The following is a 27,774-nucleotide window of genomic DNA, read 5'->3' on the forward strand; positions in this document are numbered from 1 at the left end:
AATCTCCCCCTTCTCCTACGAAGGCAGAACCAGTAAGTTCTCTTAAAAGTTCATCTTGAAGTAATTGTAAGATGAACTTGTAAAAATGGAGCAGCATATTCCCAGAATAAATTTGGAGAAAAAACCATTTGAAAAATCCCAGTAGATAATATTAAAAGAGTTTTAATCTATGTTCTCAGAGCAAATCCCAACACCCATTCAACTGGCAAATTAACTTAGTAAATCCTACATGCTCTTGTGTAAATGAGTGTGATCCAGCAGGAGCCGAGCAGCTTCACACCACGGCAGGTGCTCTGCTCCCCCTGGAATGGGGCTGACTGCAAATGAGGGATGAAGTTCAGTCTTTGCCACTAGTTCATTTATGCCCACTGATAGTAGAAAAAAAATAAAACCTTCCCAATATGGACAGGGCTAGATTTCACACTCAAGTTGTATGGAAAAAATCCTTGGCAATCCAACTAGGATGAGGGAAAGGGGAATGTAATAACGTGCCTGGCAGCCAGGTTGCTCGGTCTGCAGGCATTCAGCAACAGAAGAAAGGGGAGAGTCCTAGAACTAGGAAGGAGAAAGGAAACAGGATCTGGGGCTATTCAAGTCAGAGACAGACATACTGTGAGGGTTTCCAACAGAAAGGTAACAGAACAAGACAGGGGATACAGATGCACTCGCATTCTGTGTCTCTCCTATAGATCTAATTTAATAAAGCACAATTGATGATCATTTTTTCTATTCCTTTTTTATTATTATTATTTAATCTATTATTAGGTTTTTCAAGTGTGCAAGTATTTCTTAATCAAAAGAACAGTTCCATACAGCTCTTGACATGAAAGGACAGCTTCTCCAAAGCTATTACAGTATCAAAGTAATGTTCTGTGCAGAATCTAAGGTGAACCACTGGAATAATCCTTCTGGGATAGAGATAAAAAATGCTGCATTCAATGTTGCCCAGAAGCATCCAAAGCAATCTATCAAAAAGGCCATAAAAATATTGGGCCACACTTACTTGATGCATGTACTCGCCACTGCTATTATTTTCCTCCATTTTCTCTTTGTCTGCTTAGCCACTAATCTTGCCTTTGTCTGAAAGTTCCCGCTGCATATATGAAAGTAACAGCACTGATTAGCAACTCGCAGGAGGAAACGACCTCTGATGTGCTTCAAATCCATAAACCTTTTATACAGTTGAATCATATTACGAAGGGGAAAAAAAAAAAAAGGTGTTGCTGCAAAAATAGCAGTGTTGCAGTGGCACTAAGGTGAGATTGCCTGACATTAGCAACCCTTTTCATCTGCCCTTAGCAGATCTTCAGTATGCTCAAGTCAGTTACCTCTAACTTCTCTTCTGCTTATACTACATGCACTTAGTAGTAAACTGTACTTACTACAGGAGTTAGTTTGATCATTCACTTTGCTAAGTTTGGTCAGCTGCCCCACCACTAACTTAACCATGCCCAGTGCAATGCACAGATTTCTCCCTTTTGTACAAGTCAAACGCTGCTTTATCTGCTGAACAGATGAGCGGTTTGGTTTCAGGGCAGTTGAGCAAAACTTGGGCTGGGGGAGCAGAGAGGAGGTAAAGAGAGGTTAGTAAGCAGCAAGAGCACTTGCATCTGATTGTTTTTAGCATCGAATATTAGCAAGCTTAATGTGCATATATAAAAAGGCTGCATCTTAGAAATCCTCACAATAAAGGGACAAATTTGGGCAACTGTTGGGAAGACACAGATGAGAAACGTTTTTGTTGGCTGCCTAATGAGACCAGCGTAAGAAACAGAGCAAACCTCCCTGTGTTGTGCCCAAGCCTGCTACCAAAACACGTCCAGGAAAAACATCTCACAGAGGAAGAGGCAGTGCTTGCTGTTCCCACCCTTAGGACCCCAGCTGGCAGCATGAGGGGCCGCAGCACTCCCACCCCAGGAAGGCAGCAGGGGGGCTGGTAGCTGATGGGGTGGGACACGGTGCCTTCCAAGAGCAGCCAGAACAACTAATCTGGAGCACTGCACGCTTCCTCCTTATTGCCTGGCAGGACAGCTAAAGCTGCATTGCAAAAATGCGTGTTAAATGAAACCAGCAAAAGTCTGCAGTAGTACACAAGCAATAAAAAACTCCAACATGGGCAATATTACAAGGAGCTCAGCCACAAATATCAGCGCGTTGATTGTGCTGTGAAAACTGTAACCAAGCTTCACTTAAAAATGCCAATGGAAAAATACCCATTTTTTATTTTATACATCCATATATTACTGCATGAAGCCTGTCTGCAATAGGGGCAATTTACAGCTGCTCCTTCTGCAAAGGATTACTTTCATAAAGTAACATTAGTGACCAGGTAAGGATACCTTTGTGACTGCTAGCCTTGCTAACACCGTTCCAAAGCATAAAACATTGCCTTTTTCCCAGTCACCAGGGTCATCACGAGACTGCCATGACTTGTGTATCAGTGAGAGCAGCTTGGTAACTACATCAGCCAAAATCATGGACAATACTGCTTTCTTCCAACTTCACTTGGTCCCAAAGTTATTGTTATGAGTTAATTGCTAATTGCAGAAAGACATACCAGTAGACAGGCTTTCATCATTAAGCTTTTACATCAGATAAAGCAAATTCCAAAATACAAGAGTCAGACTGCAGAGTCAGCACCACAGAGGCCATCTGGAAGACATGGATCCTGCTCAATCTCAAGAACCCAATATAGTGAGATTTGTCCAAAAGTGAAGCAGAAGAGCAGCTCATCAGCTGAGCAGCTCACAGGATGAGCTGGGCTAAGTTAGATGAGCTATTCCTGCACACAACTTCCGGAAAATAATAATAATAATAATAATAATAATAATAATAATAATAATAATAATAATAATAATAATAATAATAATAATAATAATAATGTAGTCATATTTCATTCAAGAAAGCAAACTTATCTTAAGTCTCACATGGAATTATTTATTACAGGTAAAATGTTTCAGTCATAATACTCACAGTACATCAAATATGGCTTATATTAAATGGCAAGAGAAACCAAACAGCTCTGGAGAGAAGACAGAAGGAAGCAGTTACAGAAAGCGATTTCTATCCTATGGAAAACACCCTTTTGTCACCTGTATACTTGAGAGACTCATGGATTCTCTTATTGCCTCTGCTTCATTTCTCTACAAGTTGACAAGTGAGGCTCAACTACTTTGACATATCACATTGCTTTGTGTCATTCCACCACCTGCCAACGCCACTGGCCCATCGAGCCTGCAATCAAAAGAAGGTTGCTAGAAACTGGGGAGGGGGAAAGAAGGAAACAGAAAAATAGAAACAGTCATTTTGTATTAGTGAATAGATGGAGAAATATTGACCTGTAAAAGTAAGCAAGATGGAGCAATTTAAGTATCAGTCTCACATGCAGATTGAAGAATGTAAAGGCACTTCAGAACACGTGTATTAAATGTCTACGTGGAAGATTACATCAGTGTAAGAGGAAATACAACTCTGCAAAACACCATTGTTCTTCACTCTGCTGTCTTATGTTGTTTTGGAAGAAAAGCAGTGGAAATCACAAGTTTTAATAAGTAAACATTCCGGAAGCACAACCAAACATGCAGTTGTCTATGCTGGCAACTATGAAAAGAAGTGTCTCAAAATAAAAAGAAGATAAAACTATGCTTGGATCCTCATTTTTTTCTTAAGGTTTAGTCCTGAATCTAAGTGAAGTATGTGTTCTATAACCATAGAAACACTGCTTGTCTACAGTCCACATCTATCAACAAAACTTCCTTTCAGGAGAAAGAAAAATATTTGCTTTGTTCTGCAGTGAATATTAATGGACAAAACACTGACAGAAAACAGCAAGAGCACCAGTACCAGCCAAACAACAACAACTGCTGCAAAACGTGCTACCCACTGGGTAGCTCTTCCGCAACTAGCAATGCAGATACCCTTCTTCACAGTATTTGCTTAAAATCTCACCTTGCAGGATTCTGAGCCCTACGAGATATTTCCACACAGACAAATTTCTCCACTCCAAGTCCTGCACACCACAGCCCTCAATTTTTTTGCTAGCTTTCAGGTGCATATCATGTTTCCTAATGTACTCTTTGTGGCCCAGATCAGTAGCACGAATCCTGCATGGGAACAGAGGCTCCCAGTCCAACTTCTGTGGAACTGGCACTGTAGCTCAGTAGTTCCCAATGTTGCCAGATGCTCAGAATGGAATGGGACTGTCACGTCTCACTGGGAGGTGGAGAGAAATCACTACAGCCACCTCATCCTCAAATCGTAGCAGAAGCACATGAGAAAGAAAGCACAAAATTACTAGGAAACCAAGTACAAGGTTACCAAGCCAGATGCTGTGAAAAGGGCATAAGGCTGAAAGGAAAGCTTGTCAAAGCAAAGAAAAGGCACAGGAAAATCACAGAATGGAGCAGAGCTAAGAGGCAAAAGGCAGAACTGAAAGTTAAGCACGGTGTGAAATACAGGATCCCACAGAAATTGGGAACACTAAAAAAATAAAACACAAAACAGAAGCACTGTGAGAACTGGCTACACTCCAGAAACAGCAGAAAAACAGAGCTACGAATATATAAGAGGAGGGCGGAATCTGCAGGGTTTGCGTGCTGCTCCAAAGCTGGTGGACTCCTCTATGACTCCTGTTCACTTACACGATCTATTGTGGAGCATTATGTGTGGAACACCTGCCTGGTAAACGATGGAAACTCTCATCACGTAAGTTGCACAGAAAAATAAAATGGAAACAAAATTAAAGCAAGTCTGCACACCGAGAGCTGTCAAGGTAGAAAATGTTCATGTTCCTCCATAAAGACCAGGCTTAACAATAGCTTTCAAGAGATTTTTCACATCTCTGGTATAAGAGCATCTACAATATTTGCATCCAAACATTAAATGCTGAACACATGTGAATCATCAGATCATTGACTGTGTCTAAATATCGGCATCCATAGGGTCCAATAGAACAGATAACCCTACATTACTTACCCTTAGGACTTTTAGCTACCTTAGAAACATAAAGAGTCACTGCAACAACGCAAGTAATTCTTTCCCCTCTCCCTTTTCTGAACTATCAGGATAACATTAGTTCAACAGAAGTACGACCAAAAGTGTACAGCAAGTATATGAGTACACAGTACTGACTTCTTATGGTCCTCAACAGAGTTCTGAATAAAGAGAAGTTCTTGCACAAGTGGGTACTACAGCCACTAATTAACTCCTCCAAAGATGACCCCGTGCTTCTGCTGTCACTGCTGGCCACAGCACCACCACTAACCCTGTGCACTGCTAAGGCTTATGTTACTAAATTGCAGCTTTAAGGAAAGAATATTTTAATTAACACCGACCTTAGGAAGAACTCCCAACATAAGAAAAAGAATACATACATAACACCTACAGTGCTTTACTATCCGAATAACAGAACAGTGACCCGGGAGCTGGAGCACAGCTGACAGAGCCCCCATGATGGCACTTGTACATTAAATACGCTTGGACTGCTGACTTGTGCAGCAGGCAAACACGCTCCTTGGCACACACTCCTCAGCTGGATGACCATGGTTTCCCCAGAAGTGCTCATATCGGAGTCAATATCCTTGTAGTCAAACAGTAATAACAGTACAGAAGGACAGACCTACACATCCATTCTACCTTAATGTATCTGCAAGGAGAGAGCTCAGAAATACTACCTTTTGTACTTTTGTCTGCTGTTTTTTTGTTGTTTTTTTTTTAATAAATACTTCAAAAGAGAACAGCCCCAAAACTATAACACATTTATTACACAGCAATTAGATTAAATGGTTTCAAAAGAAGCATGTACATGTTTCCAGCCTACATCCTGCAGCAGAGCAAAAACAATTCCAATACTACTCCGCAGCAGTGTACACTCATCACAGGGTACACAAACACGACTTTAAGGGAATCATGCATCTCCAAGGACATTTTCATGGATTAAATGTCAGGAATGAAATATTGCATTTCAACTTAGTTAGGACCTTAAAGAATGAATATAAAGACAAATATTGAGAGGTCTGAAGAAAACAATCGATCTCATTCTCAACTCTGAGGCACTTGAAGCAGTCAAACAAAAAGAATTTGTACTTCAGTTTCTTAATAGATAGAACTAAGAAGTTACGTAAAGAAATGAGGCTGACCATATTTTGAGTCTATGAGAACAGCAGAACTTTTGGTTAAAAAGGAGGATGTGTTTTAAGATGGCATCTTCAAAACAGAAATCTAACCTCCAGTACAGTGAAATAAAATTCATTTATAATATGCCACTCTTTTCAGAGTCAAAACTAACCAGTCAAGAAGAAACAAGAAGGGCAGAATTCCAACAAGAGCCCATAAAGCAGGCAGAAACTACACATCTGCAAGGTGCTCTGCTGCAGGCAAACCACTGCCAGAGCTCAGCATAACAAGGCTCCTCTAATCAGATGATGGACTACACGTGCAAAACAATGTTCTCATATAGATGTACCATTTTGTTACAGTAAGGTCCTGATCAGGATTATGGCATTTCAACCCCATTCTATTAATCAATTCTGATAATATCTAATTCAAAATTTGCATAGAAAAGAAATATAAATCATTAATTGCGAAGTACACACAAATTCTCATATCACACAGTGCTAAAATACCTGAACTGCCTTTATAAAAGTTTATGTAAGTTTTGAGAGCCACCAATGCCATTAAGGAGAATGTGCAAGCAATTACTGTCTGATGACAATAATTAAATGGGCAGAATTTCAGAAGTAACATGCTCCATTGTGCGGATATTAACTCAATGTCATCTGTTCCTGCCCATCCAGAACTATCATCACCAACCAACACAGTCCCAGAGAAATATAAAGATTTTCATTAAAAATATAATTTCATAAATAGATTGCTTAGCATCCTAAGCATTTTGTTATTAAAAATGAAGAGCATTAAAAAAAAAAGCATTATGTCTCAAACCAACCCTCTGTGACATGTCTGCTTTCCAGTGCAGTTTCACAAGGTTTGCTTGGGCCGTCTTACTGTGAGGGACATCCAAACACCGCAGCAATAGAAAACCAATGACAGAGATGGGTCACCTGCATGATCCTTTGCCCTTACAGCACAACCTGACAACTCGCACTGAACTGCCCACTGCTTCTGAAAACTCCAGGCAAATGGGTCATTTCTTCCAACTGGTTATCCTCAGAGAGAAGTAAGCAATGGGGGAGGAAACGTTGTGGCCCAGAGGCCCTGTGCAGGCTGGTGGATCAATGGGCAGTGTCAGCAGGCTTCCATTTAATGATGCTCAAACTAGCACCAGCCGTGCTAACAGCCATGCTTACCACTGATACCCACACACAGGAAACACAGAATTGTGGAAAGACCAAATAATTGCCTTATTTTACAGTATAGAGATTTTATATATAATATATATTATATATATATAATATATATATATAATTTTTTTTTTTTTTTTTTTAAGTTGTAAGCCTTACATTTTATGTATGTAACATCAGTCCTTAGATTTCAACCACAAGAACATGAACACATTCACAACAGCACAATGCAGCAGTCAGGAACAGTGAGTACATCTGTGTCACTACTGGTAACTTACAAAGCCCTCCTATAAAGAAGCATGCAAGGCTTGCAAAGTGCTGCTACTATACATACACAAACATATATCATTTCACACATGGGTTTGTTTCTTCTTAAATATACTTTTAAGTCAAGAAGTATTTGGTAAACAAACAGAGAAACAACACCTATTAAAGATCCTATTTAATTCAGCCATTTATCTTTGTAGAGCTAAAAAGACAAGCAACAAAAATCAACCAGTCATTACTTTCCCAGTATTCTAAAATCTCCAGTGTTTACTTTCAAAAACTATTATTGCTTCCTTTTACATTTACAGGCCCCCTCTGCACTCAGCAGGTGAGAGATGGCATTCAAGAGGGGGACATGGCAGTTTTTTCTCACCTATCACGTCAACAAGCCCGGATCCTGTAAAAGCCCCGGTACCAACATGACACCCAGACACCGCCTCCACCCCATAAACCTATCCTTTCTTAAAGACTATTTCCTAAGATCAAGAAAGAATTTTTGTTTTAAGTAAATTATCTCATTTTAAGGGTGAATTTTCTTGTCAAGTTTTTAAGTGTATGTCATCCTTTTCATTTGCTTCCAGGAAATTCATTGTCAGAAGTTTTAAGTTCTGTTTTCCCATTGATCACCTGGGAAAATTTTCCCAAACTCCCCTGAAAACCACCCTTCACACATCCCCTACATCATTCCAGCCCCAAATCTCAGTTTTGATCCATCTTTCCAGGCATGTTTCCACCAGCACCTAAGAACAGAGAAGTAGGGTCCCCACAATCAGCAATTACATTAGCTTCTTCCTTAATGCCAGTGGGCAGTTACCTTTCCTGAGGGATGCTCCAGAAGACAGGAACAGCAAGTTACATTCAGGATCCTGAATCCCCTGCTTCACCAAGGCAGGCAGAACTGCACTCTGTTGGGAAACACCTAGTAGGTTTAGAAATTAAGTACTGATGGCATCTAAGTAGTAGAAGTCCTTTACTTCTAAATACAAAGAACTTCTTAATCACTTTTAAATGAAAGATCTCCCAGTCATTCTGAGGAAGGACACCACAGGAACACGAGACCATCAGTATTAACATTTAACTTAGTTTTCAAGTTTCCACTAGCCTTTAACATGGTAGTATTGCAGTGCCCTCAGCAAGCTCCTAGTGAAGGCAGAGAATCAAGAGCTAGAAAGTGGAGAGGAAGCAGTGAATCCCAGCTCAGTTTTACTGTCTTGAAGACCATTTCTGCCTAGTCTGAGGCTGGTCTCTACCACTTGGACTTCAATAACCAACAGTGAAACTATTAAGGAAGGACTCGATGTACCTAATTTCTTACATTCTTTTTATTGCCACACAAACAGAAGATTTCTATCACACAAAAGTTGTAAGGCCTCCACACATCATTAAAGCAGTTGTAAAAGAACAAGTTACACAAGCTGGCAAGAAAAACGAAACAGAAATCCAACACACATTAGGAAAGAATTTGCTTTTTACCAACCAAGAACTGATCCTCTCTAAGTAAAGAATTACTACGGTGCAAATAAGTACTTACTGCATAGTTTGCTCCAAAAGTAATGCCTCCTATTTACTTCCATGGAAATAAGAGAGCATGATAACGCTATTTGATCAAACTGTTTTTCAACAGTTAATACCATTAGCTGTGCATTCTCACCAGCAATGAACAGCATGCTGTGCTCTTAACATTCCGCACCAGCTGAGGTTAACCAATGTTTTACAGCTATTATGATGGCATCACTGCTAAGAAAACACTGCCCAAGCAGTTCAACTTTCACTGCATTCACATCCACTGTTTGGTCTCCATCAATTTTCAGCAAGCATCCACACATGTCAACAAGGGCCAAATTTTCCACATGGAGGAAATCAGCAACACACCTTTGACTCATTTGCACTTCCACATCAGACACCATTTTGCCCCACTGCTGCCACCTGCCACACAGCAAAAAAAATATCACAGACAACTGTTGGGAAGTTTCAGCCTCTCCCGCCATACCACCAAAATCCACCTCCAACACTGCTGGCCACCTTAATAACATAGAAGGCATTACTTTCAGAGGAGTTCTTGTAGACATGAATATATATATATACACATGTGTGTATATATATACACACAAACATCCTGATATCTGTTTCTCTACCCTATAATCAAAAAAATAATAAACACTATCGCTAAAAATTCTTAGTTTAATGGATAATTAATCACATTTTTTGCTACTCAATTTGAAAAATTGCATAAGAATAAAATAACCAGGAGTAATCAAAGGTCAGACAATGTGATCATCAGTGAATGTCTGCAAACATAGACTTCCAAGTCTGAAAGCCTGTTACAGCTGGGAAGGCTAACAGTATGTGTATACAGAAAACAATGCAGTGCACTGCTAGCACATCTGATTTGACACCAAATTAGGGTCACGTGGATACAGAATTAACACAGCAAAAAGGCTCCATTTCCATTCCAGCCCCAGAGGGCAAACAGAAGTGTGGCTTCTGGTAAGAACCTGCAGCACTGCTGTAAGTACAGAAGCTACCTTATCTGCAGCTGGCTTGATTCGATGTATGCTAACCAGCAATGTAACACAGTGCAACTGCAGTTAGGCACAACATAGAGAACAGCAACTAAGAGAAAGGGAATAATATCGTCAAGGATGTTGGAAAAATGTCTAGAGGGAGTCTGGAATAAAAGTCAGATCTTTGAATCAACAAGTTAAAAGCTGGCCAAATAGTTCAGAAATGATCCAGAGACTGAACCACCAGAGAGCCAAACTGGGGAAGGGGGCACTGGATCTTTGGGACACTTGAATTACATGGCAAAACAAAAGACACGAAAACAGAGAGAGAAGGGATTCATGTACATAAAATAAGAGGATGCTAAATAGGGAAAAAGGGGTAAACATTAAACATAAGTATTTAATATGAGGGGAGCCATACACTTAAAGATAGGAGTAAAAGAGAAAATTCTTGCTAGTGAAGGAGTCATTCCTGAAAGTCATTCAAAAAGAAATAAACAAGAGCTGCAGGAGTTAAAGGGCCAAACTCACACCAGTGAGAGGCAGAGGCCTGGTTCAGAAACAGATTCTAAGAAAGCAAAACAATTGGGGAAGAAAAAAAAAAACACAACCAAACACATAAAAGCTAAAATGAAAAGCAAACCTGGAAGCAAACTCACAAAGAAAGAAGATGTGGCCCAAATGTTTAAAAAGTCCATTGGGAAGGAGAATTAGAACAGGTAAGGCAGAGCTGAGTCCAAAGATTTGTTGTGTTGACATTCTACAGCGATATCCAGAAAATGAGGAATGGAAATTAAGAAATAACACGAGAAGATGTACAGGGAAGGTATTGGAGACAGGGCACTGTGAGAAGCAACCAAAGAAACAACATACAGAGAAGCAGACAGAGATGAAAATAAAGACCACTGAGTCAAAGGAGGTAAGGCCAGTGAAGGAAAGAGGCAGCTGAGAAGAGTAAAAGAGTCAGAAAGGTTAACAGACTGGAGATCCCAAAAGGAGTGAGTGACAGGGTAAAGGAGAGAGAACGACAGATATGCTGAAAGAGAGCAGGTAGTGATCAGAGACAGGGAATTTAAAAATGAGAGATAATAAAGCACACAGTATTTAGTAAAGACGAGGTCATGGGAATGATTGAGGCAGGGAAAGCATCTGTCTAAAGCTAGAAATCAAAGTGGCAGCTAGAAAAACTGAATAAAGAACAATGGAGCTAAGGAGTGATCCAGACAAAACAAAACATCCAGCTTGCCTATGTTTAGGGATAACATTTGAGAAGGCAGGAGTGGGTGGATTTCAGCAAAGCCACAAAGAAAGAATGGAACTGTTGTCGGCCATTTGGAAAACAAGAACTTCAAGTTTGAAAGAGGGAAGAGACAACTGGGAAGATGAAGGAGAGGCAGGGGAAGACTATGGAAATCAAGAACAAGAATCCCAAGAATAAGGCTTAGGGAAAGGAGCAAAGACTAGAAAAAAAAATCCTTAAAAAACTCAACGTGAATCACATTTGGAAACTAAGTGCCACATCACTGGGGATGCCCAGAGCCTGCATTTCCCCTCTTCAGTGATCTCTGTGGGAAGATTTAGTTATTCAACCAGACCAGACCAAAGATCAGAATCCAAAAGATCAGCACTGTCATTGGCTATTAGCTGACACGGGGATGTGGCAGCATTGGAAAAACTTCAGACTGCTAAGATGGTATTAAAACTACATGGGGGGGAAGCTATTTGAGCTCTGTTATTCAGCATTTCTACTTCCAGACTGAACCAACTCTCCACAGAACACCAGCTGAAGGCCTTGACTGTCTTCCTCTCACATAAACCTTCAGTTCCTAAAAGCACAAATACCTGACACAGCATTTAGCACCAGCATTCAAATTCAGCCATTAAGATACTCTTCTCTCTGGTTAACTGCCAAGACAGGGACCAAATGGAAGGCTTGCTGAAAGCAAACATCACAGCACTTCTGGGTCCCATTCAGAGATAGCTGAGGACCACTGGCAATACAAGTCCCTTTCCGTTTCCAAGACTCTGTCAACAATTTCACTCTTCACGGCTGTCTTAATCGTGCGCATGAATAAAACACTCGCCTGCCCAGACACATCTAATACTGTATTTCATCTTCCTGTACACTGGCATGTTTTTTAAGTTTCAGCTCATTACAAAAAGAACACGTACTTCTATTGCCTGCTCATACCACAAGTAGCCGGATCGCTGAAGTTGAAGTGGGGAAAAATACATTAAGTCTGTTCTACCAAAACAAAGACATACAAAAAGAACAGAGCACACCATTTATAGGTACCCTACTAATTGCTATTTATTCACTGTGAGCAAACAAGGGTCACCCAAAATTACTGAAATCCCATAAAAAAAACCCCAAAATTTATGCTTTATCTGTAAACAAGAGCTGACAGGAGCTCAAAAAAGCTGGGGTCACAAGCAGGAGCTCTTCCTGATTCTTAAGCCTTTTAGGTACTTCCATATTATTTCAGAGTAATTTGAGATAAAGGCACAGCTTATAATCAATTACAAACATACTCAGTGCAGTGCTTTTAGATACAGTTTTGGACGAATGGCATGGAAATTTCTTGGATGCACTTTCTATCATTACGATTCTAGAACACTCACCTATAATTAAATGCTGGGAACAGTGAGCTGGCTGCAAGACCAACAGCAACTACTGTAGCATGTCTGCAATAAGAAAAGTTCAAAAAAATATCATAGAATCACTGTTATTTTTACACTGTACTTGATATCTGTACGCTTTATTTTTATTAGGCTACTGCACAGCAGGGGAGCTCTCAAGATAGTAGATGAGATTTTAATGCAATGTCATTCGAAGTTCAGTCAGGAAACACGTTAATACTGTAGTTCTACTGAAACAAAAGGGGGCACAGGTCAGACCATTTTGTTTAGAAATATAACAGGTTCATCTTAAAGAAAACAAACATGTAATGCCATAGTTTTAAATAAACAGTGCCAAATCTCACCAGCAACAGAAGATGACAAATAGAATGCTGTTCCTATAACAGGAAACAGTCTACAAAATGTACAGCACATATGGAATTATTACAGCATTGTTTTCATACATTGCTAGGCTGTTTACTTACGGGATAGATTCTAGAACCTCAGTTACACAAGCAATTCCATGAACCCATACAGACTTCTCAAATACAAACTTTGGTACCTGAGTCATTTTGTACCATTTATTCTACAGTTTTTAAAATAGAAACAACCAATATTTTTACTCAGCACAAAATTTAATTAGCCAAACAAACAAAAAAACCCCACACCCACACCAACGTGTTACACATTTGCTAACCTTCTGCTCATCATTTCTTTACTCCATGAATACTTCTAAAAAAGGGGGAGGAAAACTGGTTTCTTTCAGGCAAAGTAATAATACCTGATGCATAACATTAGATGCACGCAGCCTGATTGTGTTAGGTTTTTTTTTTGTCAGTGACTTTGGAATATTCTAGTCCATTTCAGAGAAGAATGACTGGAGTTCTTAAGCAAATTAAAAACTAACCATGGCAGTCAAGCAAGTATGGTGCTGCCTCTGCCAATAGAAACCACTTTGCTCTGACATCTGAGCAGATAACCATCATTTGTTTAAAATACAGTTATCAGATAATACATGAATGCAAATACAGAAGTTGTTAAACACAAACCAAGGCTTCTCAAGCACTTTCTTCCTATACATTGTTCCACTGGAGTCCTACAAGACAAGATCAAGTAAATATGACAGCAAGAAGGAAAACAAATGACTTGTCCTAACAAAGTCTGGAAATTAGAACAAAACAGCAGAGAAACAATGCACCAAGATGAAGATGTGACACTTAATGTTTAAAAGCTGCACGTTGCCAAACAGAATTTCCACATTATGTCTAAATTTTAAAAATATATTAAAAAAAACAAACCCTGCCCAAAGCACGACTGATCAAACTCCAAATTTCCCCCATTTAGATTTGCATTCTTTGGGCATTACACCCAATAAAAAAGCCGCACAGAGAAAAAAATCAGCAAAACAAGAAGTGCAGGGAACTGACTGCATACAGAACCTCCGTGTGGATCTACGTATTGCTGATCTTCTCTCAACTAACTTCTTTTTACCCACATAACAATGTGTGACACTAACAGCTTCTTAGCAATCTCATCGGTAACAATTCTGTTCTGACAGTTCTGGTATTCTCAAAAAAAAGTTCATTCTTGACATTCAGGAAATTTGAGTCCCATCTCTGTTTACAAACACCCCTTTTTCCCTTAGCAATGAAAACAATATGAAGCATACAAGAAAGGTTTTAAGATTTATCCAAAATATCATGACTCTCCTTTTCAATAAGGAAATACCTGTCAGACATTTTGCACCAATACTTATTTCCAGAACAGAAGTGGGAACTTACTCTGAAACATAAGTGCTAAAATTTACTTTTACTAAATAAAAAGCTACTTCTTAGGATATAAAATACAAAATCTGATACTCTGGAATAATATATTTTGTTTTAGTACACAACTATATATTTTCCAAAAGATTTGGTACTTTAAAAGCATCTTTAAATACAGCATTATAAGGTCCAATTATTTTAAATACAAAACTCTACAACCAGTGACATTTACAGAAATAGAAATCTGTAACTTAAAGATCGCATCCTTTAATCAGATCCTCTCATACGTGCTGGCCTCAGAAGAGCACTATTCACTACAGGCAGCATCTGCATGGTTTTAACACTCAGCTATGCAGACTTGCATTGCCCCGGGGCAGTGCTGCACAAGGCTATTGAAAACGATCAAACTGCAGAATCAACACCTTAAATTTTCCCATAAAACCTCCAACAAATGTTTTACGTGCATTATGACAGAATAGCATAATGAAAAGGGACGTTAACATTAATTTCAGTGTAAGGCTTTTTTCCCCACCAACTATTTTTACATCATGTTTGGCAAGCACAGAACTAATCATGTCATCTGTCTACTCACGTGCTGAGAACTGCAAACTATAATTCAGTATAAAATACAATAACAGTCTACAATAATTATACCCCTTTTAGAACTAAGATTAAAATAAACATAACTGTGCTGATTCATACTTCCTATAAATTACTAAAAAGGTGTGAGATTCAGACATTTTGCTTCTACATAAGCCTAATATCTGTATCCTGTGCAAAAGTGCAACCGTGTTTTAGAACTGAGGCCCAACTGAACACATTTTGTCAGTGAAGAAAACATACTTGAACTCACTTAACATGGAAAGCAGTGGCTCTCAGTATCTTTTAAAGTTATGCTTTACATATTTAAATCTGCAAGTTGGTAAAAAGTTAAAAAAAAAAACAAAAACAAAAACAAACAGAAAACACTGAAGTTCGTATATAAATGAGTTTACAAAGCACAACGGTAAGCTTCAAATAATTACATTTCTGTAACGCAAAGAGGTGGGACGACTTATTTAAAGCACTTGAACATTTCTGATCTTCTGGATCTGCTGTCTGTTCAGCTGCTCGCAGTGTGTGCGTGCATACGTTTCGCTACGTCGTAGACATAGGTTATGTCTGGTCGCTTCTCCGGATCCGGGTTGATGCACATATTAACTAACTGTCGCAGCTAGGAGAGGAAAATAACATGTAAGAAAGCCAACAATCCTGCCAAGTAGTATTTGTGCATTCTTAAATTCAAATTGAAAAGACTGACAACAATTAGCCCAGCACAGCAACTCTGCATAAACACATGCTCAGTGCTCTCTCTCAACACATAATGCACACAATTTCATGCATGTATGCAACACTATTTTTGTTGCTGTTGTTGTTTTACACTATTGTCAGAAAATAAAATATCAGCATAAAAAGTAACAAGGAGACTTAAGTTCTAATTCTTTTAACATGTAACTTCAAACATGCATGGAACTTTGTAATACCTCATTCAAATGGCAACTCCTGCTAAAGCCAGCGAGGACTTCTTAATTTTAAAATTCTGCCTTTGACTTAGTAAAATTCTGAACTTAAAAATGAAAGTTGGGAAAGTATTTTGAGGAAGCATCACATTATGTTGGCCTTGGAAACATGATACTGAAGTAAATACCCTTTGGACTATGTCTTAGTTTTTAATTGTAAGGTGTTTTTTTTCCCCCTTTATAGAACGAAACAATTAATAAACATGTTCACAGAAGCATTCTTAGGTGTATTACTGAGAAAACCTAATTCCTGCAACTAGCAGAGTGACCTGATCACCGTGATTATTCAAAGGCAACACAGGCAGCATATTCAAATGTGCCATCAGAGAGTTCCCTTCCTGCTTTGTACAAGAAGATCAAGAAGGATTTTAAATTCTAATTATACTCTTAGTTTTTCTGAAGATGAATTTCAATGCGCCGGAGCAGCAAGTCCAGAAGTTGAAGGAAGAAACATTACATACAACCGTCTACAACTTTGTTTGCAGAAGCTGCAAACAGCACACACTGTACACATGTTCCTCCACAATTAATAATACAAAAACTGTCACTAAAACATTCTGCTGCTTTAGGGAAATTAATACTTCTATATGAGATGAATTATATATCAGGTGAATTCTGAAGACAGTGATCAGATTGCTCATCATTTTACTTTAATGTTTCTCTTCTTGGTTGATGGTCAGATCCAGCAACACACCTGCTATTTGAATCTCAAGCATGTTAAGTTTATCTGACTAATGGATTTTAAAGCTAGCACATTCATTCTGATAGGCAGTGAATAGAAATATCATACCACCGGCAGGAAAAACTATTAGTCCACAATAATGCCCAATTATCTGGGAAACAGAACACTGGAAATTATGAACTACTGTAAGAAATAATTACCAAAATGTAATAGAAAAAGTAAAATAAGCTCCTGTAGAAGCAACAGCTGGGACACAGAGTGACCAGCCGACAATATATTAACAGAGAGCAACAGCTTGCCGTGCAACAGCTCATACAGCCTGCGTGGCAAACAGGAAACACTTCAGAACATCAAAAACCCAATCCTGAAATTAGAACCAAATATGTAAACATTTTATAAAGAGAATACAAAAGGAATTTATCAGGGGAATACAACATCAAATCTTGTACATATACATATATCTTTATCTGTGAAGAGTTCCATCTGTTCAGTAGAACTGCGTAGAGTAAATAAAGTCTTAGTAAAAGATCTTGAAGGACTGACACCTATAAAGCTATCATTGGAGGAATAACGGGATTCTCTCGCATTTTTACCAGTAAATCAGCCGTAGTCAAAATGATACAAGGAGATCCTCCAATAAATTTACCTGTGAAAAGCTTGGGAAGTTGTGCTTAGCTTCACCAGTCCACTCCATGTTGTTTAATTGGTGATCCATTGGCAACTGATTTCACTTTCTAAACTGAACTTTCCCATTTTAGAAAATACTAGAACCAATAAATTATTTGAGTCTAAAATTAAGTCATTAAACAGGACGTCTGCCTTTTGAGTTGCTTTATTACTTTGGTTCAGAGCTTCAAAGATGGCCATGGAGATTCAATGGTTACAATGACACAAGCTAAAAGGCATCACTGCATTAGATAAGCTTTCAAGCCCTACTCATCTTTTCAAGCACACTTAGAGAAACCAACCACCTACACGATACCTTTGCTGTTTGCAACTTGCACAGTTATTTACTAACCCCAACCAAAATGACCATGTAGCTACTACTGCCCAGATGCAAGAAAAGGTTTATGAGAATGTTAATAATAAGGGACAGCTGTGAATTAGTTTATTCAGAGATTATTTTCTCAACACAGTACAGGAGATGAACTCAACCAGTGGTAACGAACCTTAGCAGTTATCACATAAATGGTAGTCATTGATGTGGCTATGAGTCTTACTACTTAAATGCCAGCCATTGCTAACACTGCTAAATCTCCTTCTCCCTCCCCTCCCCAGAATTTCAGTTGTAAGAGAGCATAGCAGAATGAAAATAGTTACACACGAAGATAGTCTCTAACAACTGAAAAGGGGTTCATGCTGGCTGCTAATAGTTGGCCATAGTAATATTTCTTTACCTACTTGAGCAACTATCTGAATGAACCTGAGATCACTTGTCGGCCTCTCTAGTACTAATGAAATTCTCATGATGCAGAAAAGCCTGACAGTACCACAGGAAGAGGCACTGGGGTTCTCAAGTCAGATTACCACTAGAGGTAGAGTAACTCTTTTAGTATTAACTGGCACAGACTGGCCAACAGGCAGAACAGACTTACGACCGAGCTGGAAGGAGCTCCTGTTGTATCCTCACATCCCCAAGCTGCAAACTCCTTTGGCTGCTTACTGTTCTTAACCTCCTCTGTGCACTTAGCACAATGACTGTGTTTAGCCTGGAGCTTAGCCTGACACTGGAGCAGTGGGATACGCTTTCTTTAACTTTAGCAGGGTTTTCAGCTATGAAATAAACAATTATCGCTCAAGTCAGGAGAAAGGGAGGGGGGAATACTAAGCACTGTGACAGGCAAGTACTTGGCACTGTCAGGCAACTAAGACAGAAAACTTTTCCTATAAGAAATCTCAGATGATTGAAATAATAATAATAAACTCACAAACCTTTCTCTGAATAGGAGACCTTCCTGAGATTCAGTGTTGGAAGGAATGTTGGCAACCCACATGGCAATTCTAGACCTGCTGGCGCATTCAGCCTCATCTGGGCAAGGGACTGGCTACAGACTTGTGAGGAAAAGCACCTCAGAGGGAAGACTGAAACAGGCTTCACCTACCACAAAAGCAATGTGACACTAATATTGGCTGACATGATTTTATGAGTATTGACTGGGGGGTGGCAAGGGAGCCCCAGCTTTCAAATCCCTGAAGTAAAACATATTGCTCTATGTATTGAGCACTTACCCTGAACCTCAGGTTTCTTAAGGAATATTCAAAATCGGAGATAGGTGAAGTTGTTAAACACTCAAAAATCTTGGACAGTAACTCTCACTGCTCAACAAAGTTTGTGAAAGCACAATTTAAATTTTGGATTAGAAATCCTAGTAGTCTATCTCATTAAAATATACGATTCCCCCAAAAAGCAATTGCCCAGCACCTGTAATGGAAGTGTTTACACTCCTACATCATAGGATACAGCAATGAATACTCAAAGAAATGGTTCTTGCAGAAAATTCTTCATTACAGAACATGTGGATTTGAGTGTTCAGAAACTTTACTGCTCCAAATGTGCTCCCAATCTGGTTAAAGAGTAGGAACCTGACTTACCAGAGCAGATCATTAAGGAGAGTAAGTTAATACAGTAAATAATGCTTGCTTGCTCCTATTTTTATTTTTTTCACTGCTATTTGTGCTAAGAAAGCACTTTTCAAAAAAGATTCTGTTTTGTTTTAATTATACTTTGGTGCAGTAACTAACGGGTATTTTTTGCATACACTGCAGATAATGCAAGTTTGCACACTGGAACAAAAGAAACGCTCTCAGTGCAATCTCTATAGTCCAGCTGATTACTTCTTTTAAGTTACTATTTCCATATCCATTACAGCTCTGAATCTCTCATTATATTTTAATCTACCTGGTTTACCCAAAGCATAGAAGTAAACGTCTCCTTTCAGATGAAGAAAACGTAACCTGTGCTTTGCATCTGCTTCCAACACTGGAAGCTACACGGAGGTAAGCAAAAGGTGGAACCTCTTTCCCTGTCCCAACTCTAAGACCTTCTATCTGGGCCAGGCTTTGATATTTGCCCCTTGGCTGGGAATCCGCATATCCAACTTCACACTTAGCTGCAGCGAAGTAGCCCCGCAGGCAGGCCAACTTCAACGAACCACTAGTGGTATCATCATTAAAATCCTGCTGAAGGTCACCATGGAAACCGCCTGCTGAGGTTTCACTGCTGCACTCGGCATCTCCTAATCAGCTACCATGTGAAATGCAAATGCAGACAGTCTGAAAATTAGTCAAGAAGAATAGAGGATGAGGATGCAGATATGTGAAATATTCATGCGCTTCGTGGAAAAAGGAAGACAGCATGAATGACACAACAAAGAACGGCCCCTGACATTCTTGCTATCATTTTGCATTATTGTTCACACCCTACTGTATTTCTAGGCCTCCAGTTCTTGAGTTGGTTATGTGAACTGCCATATCTATAGTCTACAATAAATAGTAATTAACAACGGATAAGGTAAAATGACTAATTGGTAAACCCACAAAGAGGTTTATTGCATATACTACACAATAGATCAATATTCCATCCTTCGCCAAGTCACAGAATTATCCTTTTAAGTCCAGTTTTTGTTTCCATAAGAGGAAAAACTGTCACTGTAAATACAACAAAACAAAACACCGGGCAGTTATCTTTTATTAACAGTCCAATCACTGTCTTTGAAAGCAAAAAATTCAAGGTTTGGAATTACAATCCCTGCTCTATAAATGAAAATGCAGAAAACCTTATGTTTATTAGAAGGTATTTTGGTGCTGGTTTTTATGTGTGTTTTCCAAGTAATCTCCAATTCACACGGGCTGAATTCTATTAGAATTGGTTACTGATATGCATCCTTTGCTTTACGGCTTCTATCAGTCCGCCCTATTCCTTTTTGAAGTGGGAAACATTTCACAGTTAGCATTTATATGGTTTTTAATCCTGTTACTTTAAGAAAATATTTTGTTTCTTCCCATTTTATAGCTTCAAAAAATAAATAAATAAATAAATAAAAAAGGAACAACACCCCTTCAGTGCATTAATGACAGTAAAGAATTGCTATATATCAACTTAAAACATACCCCGCTGTGATATGCAATTATATTATGTCCTGCTACATTTCTCTGAGATTTACTGTTAGCTTCCACCCTTCCTTGTAAAAGAACTGCCATTCAATTGTATCAAACAGTACTTGGTAGTTGTATTATGCAGATAAACGGAACTAAATTCAGTTTTCTCGTGAGCTACATCGTACCAATTTTAATGGGAGCCTCTAGAAAAACAAAGTTAGCGCGCTGATTTATTGCCAAGTGTAAACTTGTATAGCTGTGCTTTTAGGAAAGCATAATCCATATGTAAGACTCAATCCCACTATGACATGTAGTACATAGCATTGCGTGTTCTAGGACAGCCTTTTGTCATACTTGCAAAGAAGCTAAATGTAATTATAAGAAGCTAAAAGGATGAAGTTCCCATCTTTAATCCCCCCAAAATTTTACACCATTTCAGGGAAATGTTTTGACAGAAACACTTGAGCAAGTTGGACGAGCAAACACTTACAGGCATCATCTGCAAATAACACAAAACTGCACAAGTTCGTTACTTCATTGGAAATGTACCAGCACTAAAATGAGGATCTAGCCTATGAACAGGAAAATTACTTACTTCTTCTGAATAGTGATCTGAAGGGAGAGGTGGATAGTCACACTGCTCTATCTTCTTGCACAGCGAGTACAAGTTCATTTTATCACCATAAAAGGGACTCTGCAGTGCAGCCATCTGTTTAAGGAAAATGTACAGTTTTCTTTTATCCTTTAAAGTACACTCATTTTTTCAGTATTTTTTTTGCCATTAAACCTGCAACACCAGCAAATCAAAAGCAAATTTTAATGACTTATGATTTCCTGTCACAGAGCTAAAATCGTAAGTTCCTTAGCTACCAACATAACCAGTTTGCATACTTACTCTGTGCCGCACCTGTCACAATTTTAATATTACAGTGCTTTAATTGTACATGGTAATGCTGGTATCAATACTCTATGTGGAAAATGTGGGTAGTTCTACCTATCGTTGCGAGTCAGGAGAGGCTCTGCACCACAGAAAGGGGAAAAAAAGCCCCACAACATAATTGTCCTCTCAAGAGCTTTTGGAACAAAGCTTATCATTTATCTGAAAACATCATCTGGTATAAAGTAATACTGCCCGGTAAAAATGCTGGATAAGAGTAGCAGGTTCTTTAACATCCCACAGACAGACTTGGATAAAATGCTGCAAGGTTTTGGTATCGTGTTGTGGTGTGTTTGGTTTTTGGTGGGTTTTTTTTAAATTAATAATGCTAACAAAGGTTACAAAAATACCCTCATAATTCAACCTGTTATTCCACCTTATTTCAAAAATTAACACTGCCTCCCAAAACATCATCAGAAGTAGAGAACTAACACCCATAACCGTATTTTACCATTGTAATAAAAGAATGTGGAAATAGCTACTGGAGAATGCCTACACAAACAACCATCTTCTAAGCAGTATTAGTAAGCCTAGGCTTGACTACCAGACAATGTTCAAAACTTGACATTTAAGGTGGAAACCAGTGCTATGGCGAGCAGGATTACAAATCTTAAAATTCATTTAAAACCTCTCCATTCTGTTCAAAGCTTTCCGAGCCTTTGAACCGCGGCAGCACGAACGCTGCTTTGAGCACAGCGCTGCCCCAAAGTCAGTCACCCTTTTCTACATGTGCTAATAAGTTTGATTTTGGAAGGACAATGTGTACATTCCCCAGACAGGCAGAGTGTGTGTGAAACACGCTAGTCCATGCTGTGCTACTCAGTGAGCTTCAGCAGGGACAGGACAAGCTGAAAATGGCTCTCATCTGTCTTCTGGTCTTCCAGATATCAGCTTAACTCTTTCGTGTCAAAGCACCAATATTGCTGGGCAAAACATACGAAAAGAAGTGCCCGAATTCTCTAACCTTTGTTTGTTATCTAATAAAATATCTCACGAGTAGTTCAGTACTTTCTCATATAAACTTCATTAAGAATAAATCATACTAAAGCTCCCCAAGCGAATACAATGATACAGTTCAATTCTACACTCCTCCCAAACCTTCTATAACCACATCACCACAATGCTGTTAATTTTGGGATTCACATGCTATTGTCTCTTACCTTAAAAAGAACGTTAAAAATGCAAGCTAAAGACCAAAAAAAAAAAAGGAACAGAAAGGAAAGAAAAAAGGAGAGAAAAATCAACTGCAGGCTCTGCACGCATGCAGAAATCCTAAACAAATGCACAGATACTCATTTTTGTACTCTAGGTGTTCATTAAAAAGTACTTTTGTTTGAACGCTGCAGAGTGTTAAAAAAAATTCCCAATGTCCCCTAAGGAGTTAAAACAGGAATACTATATTTTCATGCATCTCCTGCTTTGACAGATGAAAAATGTCAACTGTCCTGTTTTTATTTTCAAGCTTTTGCACTATTCATCTGGTTCATTAGTGCATCTCGCTGCTGCCCCTGACAGCTGCTCGCCCTCTCCTCCCAGCAGCTGAATTTTTCAGGCTAATTTGATCCTCCACACTGAGACGATCGCTAGAATGATTGACTTGCTCCCTGACCTCCAGGGTCTGACTTTCCTGATTAGTATTCTGGGGGTGTCTGAGGGACGAAAGCCCACTGTCTGTCTTCAGGGCTGGTGGCAGCTCTCTCTCTCCTCTCTTTTTTTTTTCCCTCCCTCTCTTTTTTTTTTTTTTTTTTTTTTGAACTGTAAGCCACCAACCTACAACCCTGTAAGGATGCAATCGCTGCGCTGAACAATAAAAGGAAATGTGTAAAACCTACTTTCCCCATGTAAAGGTCCGTGTAGCAAAAGCACAGCATCTTGATTTTAATTAGTAATGTCTACTTTGTTGCATATCAATTAAAACTCCGGTGGCAGCGTTTTTGAGGTTTCAGAACTACCAGGGGCTCTAAAATTCAGTCTAAAATATACTTTTTAGCACTTACGTAGTTAGCAGTGAATAACAACGTACTGTTATGTGGGTTAGAAATAATGCTTTTCTGCAAATAAAATTATACATTAAAGCAAATTAGCCTAAACTCAAATGAAAACGTAACTGAAAAGGGTTTATCAGCAATGAAGCATTTATTCAGAGGTGATAAACACGCCACAGCTTTTCTCCAATTAAGCTAGAGAAAATCCAGAGCACATAGCAAAATAAAATCAATAGAATATGTTAAAATGCAGGCAGTAGATACAACCTGCATTGCAAAAAAATACCCAGCACCCAACTCCACTGATAATAAACACCCTAAATATTGGACCATGAGTGACCAAAGAACCTTGAGCAGCTTCTTTTTTAGCATACCCAGATTTCAAAATTACACCCCAATGGTAAACACTGAAACAAATTAAAACAGATCTGGGGTACTGCAGAACTAAATAGGAGAGCAGGTATTGGGAAGGTTGGGGTAGCAAACTAAATTAAGATATTTAGCTACTTCAAAATTATTCTCAAGGTCAAAGAACAAATTCATTTTTACAAAGGTTTTTAACATGGTGTATCCAGAATCAAACAAGCAATCCAGGAAACATAAAAAGAAAATGATTACTGATTTCTGCCCTGCAGTTTCACAAAATTTCATACAACGTAGAAGCAAATAACCTCTAAACATGCTTATTGTATGCAGTTTGTTCTCTGAGGTTTTCACTTGTTAAAAAATAAAAAAAAATTAACCCTCATTAAAACCAGTGAGGGGAAAAACCTGTAGCAATACTAGAAAATCCTCATTCACTTCTGTGCTAATTTAGTCTTCTTACTTGCACAAGTGTGTCCAGTGGAACATGAAAATAGCAGTTGCCACATGGACAGTGCAGGGACACCTGAAGATGGAGTTACGTATCTGTTCAGGATTTAAACTCCCCAATACTTGAGCAAGTGTCACTATTAACTCTTGCAGATCGACCCCAAGATTTACAGGCAACAGCTACACATGGATCTGTAAACTCTTCAGGACTGCAGTACAGCTAGTCACCCTTTTATCAGCAAATGATATCCAAGAACTCTGAAGATGCAGTTGTCTTAGAAGCCTACCTGTTCTTCACACCTTCCTTTGCCCCATATATTTATTTCCCCAGAAGGTAATGAACATAACACCATTCATAATTATGGAAGTGTCACCCACCAACCTCAACTGTATTGGTGGAGGAATTACCCCATACTTCTAGTTTAGCCACGCAGGATGAGGTACTAGAAAAAGTACTTATTTTTGCACAGACAAACTAACTCGTAAGTTAATTCAAGTTAGCAGAGATAACAGCAGTAGCCTACATAATTTCTTTACTTAGGTTTCAAAAAATTTTACAATCTCATGTTAGTTTTCAAAAGCATTAGCTGCATAGTTAAGGCAATCCTACTATTAATTAAAGCATTATTACCCAGACCATAAAACCCACCGGCCACTGAAAGCATCTAAAAGGTTTTTTACATCTGTTTGTTGTTATTCACTTCTAACCCTTCAGTTATGCCCAGTCTTCAAGCAATGGCTTTAAAATCTCCATAGCAAGCCCAGAAAAAGGACAGACTCTAATAATACACAAACCTAACATTTCATATGTAGAAGTTACCAAAAGAATCCTCACTATTAAAGCAGGTATTTAGGAGCTGACAAAAGTATTTTCTAGAATACTACATACTTTTCTCAGCAGCAAGAAAACAGAAATGGATCTTATAACAGCACCCAGTATAGTGGGGAAGGGTGTAGGGGGGAAAATGTTCTTATGTTCACTCTATTATCAATATTACCTCATACAGCAGGCAGCCCAGAGACCAGATGTCGGATTTGAAGTTGTAACCATTTTCATGTATTCTCTCCGGAGACATATAATAAGGTGTACCAACTGCAATAAACACACAAGATTTCTGAATGAAAATCTGTTATACAGCAGTAAATAGTTCTCCTAAATGAGAAAATTGTGGGTTGTTTTGGTGTTTTTTGGTGTTGTTTTGTTTTGTTTTGTTTTTAGAATCTTCCATAGCTTTCATTTTACTACACATGCAGTTTCAGTTCATACTTACAACCCTTCGGTTTGGTGGAAATACCCACAACATAGACTCAAATTTCCTCCAAAGGAGTTTTACTCTCACTGCAGATATCTGTTGAGCAGAACTGTTCAGTTGCAGAATACTTCCAAGTTAAACTTTTAAAGAAGCACTTAAAGTTTTCAGAGTGAGGATTTTCTCCCAGAAAGATGCATATTACAGACCCCCCCTGCCTCGCTCCCCTCTAACCCACTGGCACCGGCTGAAAACGAGAGCAGCTAGAAATCCTCTTGCATGGGCTTTATTTTTTTTCCTTTTGAGAATACATAAATCAGAAAAGGCTGCTTTTGAAACCAATAAGCACAGCTCAACTTGAGTATCTGAAACTAAGCCCTGAAATCCAGATCCCCAGCATCCCCGAAGAGAAAGGCTGGAAAACCTGGGGGGCCAGCAGAAGCCAAGGGGCTGAGGAGCAACTTGGCCACCTGCCACAGAAGCAGGTTCTGCAAGGCATTTCCATCACCCCAACCCTTGGCCGCACTGGCATAATCCTGCCTCAGAGCTACGGGCCACAGGGGCACGTGGGTTGCTCTTGAAAAGCAGCATTTCCTCCCGCTGTCTCAGAGCACATTTCCATTAGATGCTGCAGGACGGCTCTCCCCATGATTTTCACTAGACCCTGCCCAGCTGTGCCACAAGCTCCCTGAAAAACAGAAATGCTGACAAACATTTCAGCTCTCAAGTAAAAAATAAAAAACCCTCAAAAAATGAGCTTCAGGTTCCTACACAACAGATCAATATAAATATCGTTTTTAAGAAGTTGTGACCTCACACTGTTCTATCTGACACGCATTATGAGGATCCCAACCTCTTCACATTTCTGCATTAGCCTCATCTAGTCAGAATTTAACTCTACATGAATAAGATGTAATGAATCTGTAGTAACTCCTAATCTGAATGATCTGACCAGAGCTTCAATCGGACTAATAATTTTATACTAATCATTTCCAAAAGATCATGGTTTTGACAACACGTCTTATTGTTTATAAAGGCTGACATCTCAAAGCACACCATACTTCCTCAGGGGAAACAGAGAAGGAAAACTAAAAAGCAAACAAACAACTTTCCCCAGCTCAGCTTGGTAAATGCAAAGCCATCTTCCTACATCCCCAGCCACTGCTGCTGGAAACCTGCAGCTCTGACTGACACCCCTCATAGCACACTGGTGAAAGAGACTGAGAACTGATTTTGTGTCAGAGCTCATGCACTGTACTCTCGTGCTGACTTGGCACTATAAACCTTTACAAGGAGAGGCTGCAACTCCCAGGAGAGCAGGGGTACCACAGCCCCAAGGTCTGCGTTGGTGAGGCCAAGCTGTGCAGCTGCTGGTTGAGACCAAGGGACATCAAGAGCTTAAAACAAGAAAGAGTGGAGAATGGCAACTCAAACTGACGGAGTGCTGCAGAACCATGCACTCTCATGGGGTTTTTACATGGTATTCTCCCCCTGAAAGAACAGCCATCGGGATGGATGGTTTGCAACGCTCATAAAGCTCCAGAACATCTAAAAGCAAAACAGAGCACTCAGCTATTCCAAGATATCAGCAATGGGAGTTTAATAGACGTTTAATGACAGCTACCTTTAAATTGGAAACCGTAATTAAATTGATACAGCTCTCACAGTTCTGCAGTCTGTACTGTACTCCTCCACTGAAACCTTGCTTTTCCTCCTCCAGGGACTTTTAAGCATGGGCACCTTTGAAAATCTTTAGCTGCATTCAGCACCTATTAATTAATGCACAATTTAGCACATTCAGATGCCCTCCTGGCAGAATTCCTGTAATAAGGAACAAATGTAACAGTAACCTGGCTCTTAACTGGTTACAGAAGCAGCGCTTTCCTTGCGCTGAGCCATCAGCCAGGAACTGGCAGTGAGTAATGTGCCAGAAAGAGGCTTCACACAATCCACAGGGGGCAGCTGAAAACACAGAGGTTTGAAGGTTCAGAGCTTACCA

The 27,774-nt window shown here is 39.2% G+C and overlaps 1 protein-coding gene and 1 long non-coding RNA gene across 13 annotated transcripts in view; both read right to left on the reverse strand.

The window, feature by feature from the left end:
• Positions 1-7,395: 7,395 nt before the first annotated feature.
• On the reverse strand, positions 7,396-8,513 carry LOC146759011 (uncharacterized). The gene is made up of 2 exons (XR_014932636.1): positions 8,380-8,513; positions 7,396-8,305 (listed from the first exon to the last, which is right to left on the reverse strand). It is a non-coding gene; the product is annotated as an uncharacterized LOC146759011 (long non-coding RNA).
• A 356-nt stretch (positions 8,514-8,869) lies between these two features.
• The window catches only part of NEK7 (NIMA related kinase 7), a 58,669-nt gene continuing 39,764 nt past the window's right edge, over positions 8,870-27,774 (reverse strand). For 6 of the 12 annotated variants that reach the window (XM_015869362.3, XM_085511103.1, XM_015869363.2 and 3 more), the window contains exons 8-10: positions 25,524-25,618; positions 21,386-21,499; positions 8,870-15,664 (exon numbers count right to left, since the gene is read on the reverse strand). In XM_015869362.3, the coding sequence (XP_015724848.2) occupies positions 15,554-15,664; positions 21,386-21,499; positions 25,524-25,618 (320 nt within the window). In that variant the 3' untranslated portion in view covers positions 8,870-15,553. Of the gene's footprint in view, positions 15,665-21,385; positions 21,500-22,887; positions 22,914-25,523; positions 25,619-25,722; positions 26,464-27,774 lie in introns of those variants that run through there. The other 6 variants (XR_004308176.2, XR_014932632.1, XM_085511105.1 and 3 more) reach the window with 4 other exon arrangements.

The sequence above is a fragment of the Coturnix japonica genome, chromosome 11 (genome assembly GCF_054131305.1).
Source record: "Coturnix japonica strain WE chromosome 11, WE-NBRP24, whole genome shotgun sequence".
Classification (NCBI taxonomy): domain Eukaryota; kingdom Metazoa; phylum Chordata; class Aves; order Galliformes; family Phasianidae; genus Coturnix; species Coturnix japonica.